Source organism: Nanorana parkeri, unplaced genomic scaffold, assembly GCF_000935625.1.
Source record: "Nanorana parkeri isolate BGI_ZX_2015 unplaced genomic scaffold, ASM93562v1 scaffold2731, whole genome shotgun sequence".
Lineage (NCBI taxonomy): Eukaryota > Metazoa > Chordata > Amphibia > Anura > Dicroglossidae > Nanorana > Nanorana parkeri.
The window spans coordinates 10,165-13,105 of NW_017308999.1; the positions used below are offsets into that span (position 1 = coordinate 10,165).

Consider the following 2,941-nt stretch of genomic DNA (forward strand, 5'->3'; position numbering starts at 1 on the left):
GCCCCCCTCTGCCAATCCCTGCACTGGCTTCCAATAGCCCAAAGGATAACATTCAAAATGTTAACAACCACTTACAAAGCCCTCCACAACTCCGCCCCCGTCTATATCTCCAACCTCGTCTCAAAGTATCACCCTAACCGTCCCCTCTGCTCCTCCCTAGACCTCCTGCTCTCTCTCACCCTCATCAACTCCTCCCATGCTCACCTCCAGGACTTCTCTCCCATCCTCTGGAACTCTTTACCCCAACCTGTCCATCTATCTCCCACTCTGACTGCTTTTAGGCGATCCCTAAAGACTCATCTCTTCAGGGAAGCCGATCCCACCTCAACCTAACCGCTCAACCATTCATCCCCACACAGCTACCTCCTCATGTATCACTGGCCCCTCCCCTTTTAGATTGTAAGCCCTCAGGGGCGGGGCCCTCCTTACCATCTTGTCTTGAACCGTATTGTGATTGTAATGTCTTCCTTATATTGTACAGCGCTGCGCACACTGTTGGCGCCATATAAATCCTGTATAATAATAATAATGTCGCTTTGGTTGCTTGAAGAAAGTATTTGTAATGAAGAGGTGATTGTAGCTACAAATGCTCATTAGTCCAGCTTCTGCTTCATTTCTGTTCCCAAGACTGTATGTCCTTCCTTCTTACTCCCTACCCAGATATTCTAGTCACTAGCCGTATGCATTGCCTGCAGGTCTTGTCGCGATGATACAACTTGTATAACTGAGACATTGAATGGCTGCGCTGGAAATCGAATTGATATTAGTCAGTCATGTACGGCCATATATCCAGGGACAGTCGTGTTCATGTCCAGGGCCGGATTTCCCACAAGGCCACCGAGGCCCAGGCCTCGGGGCGGCAGAGCGCAGAGGGGTGGCAGCGGTGACCTTGTGGGGAAGTTGCGGGCGCCGGTGTAAGGTGTCCCGATAAACTGATTAAAAAATTAAATAAAAATTAAAAAAAATTAAAAAAAAAGAAGAAGAAGAAATAATTGAATAAAAAAGAAAAAGTGATAAAAATAAAGAAACAGTAAAAAAAAAACCCGGGCCTTGGGGGATGCAGGGAGGTTAAATCGGGCCCTGTACAGCCATATATCCAAGGACAGTCGTGTTCATGTCTCCGCGGACTACTGTATGAGATCCATTTCTTTGTTTTCCATCACCAGAATAAAAGCTTGTATGGTCTTCTGACTGAAGGTGTCCTAGGCCGGTCCACTTGAGTCCAGATCCCTACAATGGGGATGTTTAAACGATCCATTTACATGGTACAAGTCTAGTTTGTCGTGATTCACACCCATTGAAGCACGTTCCAAGTTCCTACCATAAGCCTAATTCAGGGATCCCAACCTGAAAGAAGCCATTTCAGGGAGGTGCCCTCTAAAAAAAAAGAGGAAATCGCATTCTTATCAGATTTCTGCATCTGTAAGGTTCCGTAAGATACTATAATGGATGAAGCTCTGGTGCTGTTCTTCTGATGACTGAATTTCAATGCCTGGCCTTCTTTGCAGCAGCTGAATGTTGGTAGAGTGCATGTGAAGAATTATATTTCTTAGAATCTGGTAACTCTTTAAAGGAGAAGTACGGGGACGGGGCTTTCACCCAAAGTCCTCCTCAGGGTGACGGGAGGACACAAACACTCTAATGCCCCCCACAGTCACATCAATCTCTGTACAGAGGAGCTTACACTCTAATGTCCCCTCCCCACACAGTCACATCAGTCTCTGTACACAGCCTGCTCCAATGCTGCTTTGGCAATGCTGGGGCCTAGCGCTGATAGGGCCTGACCGATACTCATGTAAGGGTCGTGGGCGGGCCCCCCCCCAGGCTGCCTGGGCCCCTTACATGAGTATCGGCCATACCCCCGCCGAAGGCAGCCCTGGCTCCTGGACTCTTGAAAAGTGAGATCTGATTGCTTGGTATAGTTCTTTGATCTTTGCACTGTCGCATGAAACTCATACAGTGGATTGACTCGAATTCAACTCTGTTTCTTCCCAGGGGGCGGTGGAAAGCGGAAGGGGAAGAGTAAGAAGTGGAAGGAGATCTTGAGGTTTCCGCACATCAGTCAGTGCGAGGAACTCCGGCGGACTACAGGTTAGCAATACCCTGCGGGGTCTCCAGTGAATGATGGTAACTAATACATGAGGTGTAGTCCTGGAGACCCCTGGGGTGTCCGGAGATCATAGCCCTCTCCATACACAGTAACCTACTCTCACTATATGTATGAAACCTGTAGAGAGACAACATGGCCTCCTTATGGAAATGCTAGTTGTCTGGCATATTATATCGATCCGGTGGCATAAAAATACTTCAGTGACCCAGAAGAACCGGTATGTAGATTAGATTTTTGCGGCGCCATATTTGTTCCGGGTCAGTGAGTGTAAACCAACCAGAGATGGTTCGGCATAGAAGGAGCTCAACATTGGAAGCCCCTGTGTTCCTCTCCGTACAGGTTTCACGCAATCACAATAGTGTCAAATATCCCTTTTACTGTCAATGTTCATTCAAGACGCAAAACAAATGCTGGTGTCTGTCTTCTAGAGAAGGATTATTACAACCTGTGTGAGAAGCAGCCGATTGGGAGGTTCCTCTTCCGCCAGTTCTGTCAGACGCAGCTCGAGCTTCAGTGTCTCATCGACTTCCTGGATACTGTGGTAAGATAAACGGAATGCAGGTCAGACGGGTCCTGGGGAGCGTAACCCGAACATCCAACCCTATGCGTCACGTCATTACCACTATCCCTCCATCCCTCCATCACACTCCTCTTACCCTCCATCCCCCGTCCCTCCATCACACTCCTCTTACCCTCCATCACACTCCTCTTACCCTCCATCCCCCGTCCCTCCATCACACTCCTCTTACCCTCCATCCCCCGTCCCTCCATCACACTCCTCTTACCCTCCATCCCCCGTCCCTCCATCACACTCCTCTTACCCTCCATCCC

General features: G+C 48.8%; 1 protein-coding gene across 1 annotated transcript in view; it reads left to right on the forward strand.

Moving 5' to 3' along the window:
* Positions 1–2,941, forward strand: part of GRK5 (G protein-coupled receptor kinase 5) — a 28,841-nt gene that overhangs the window by 5,860 nt on the left and 20,040 nt on the right. Inside the window, exons 3-4 of the mRNA XM_018574087.1 lie at positions 1,961–2,091; positions 2,539–2,651. Coding sequence (XP_018429589.1) covers positions 1,961–2,091; positions 2,539–2,651 — 244 coding nt within the window. The remainder of the gene's footprint in view (positions 1–1,960; positions 2,092–2,538; positions 2,652–2,941) is intronic.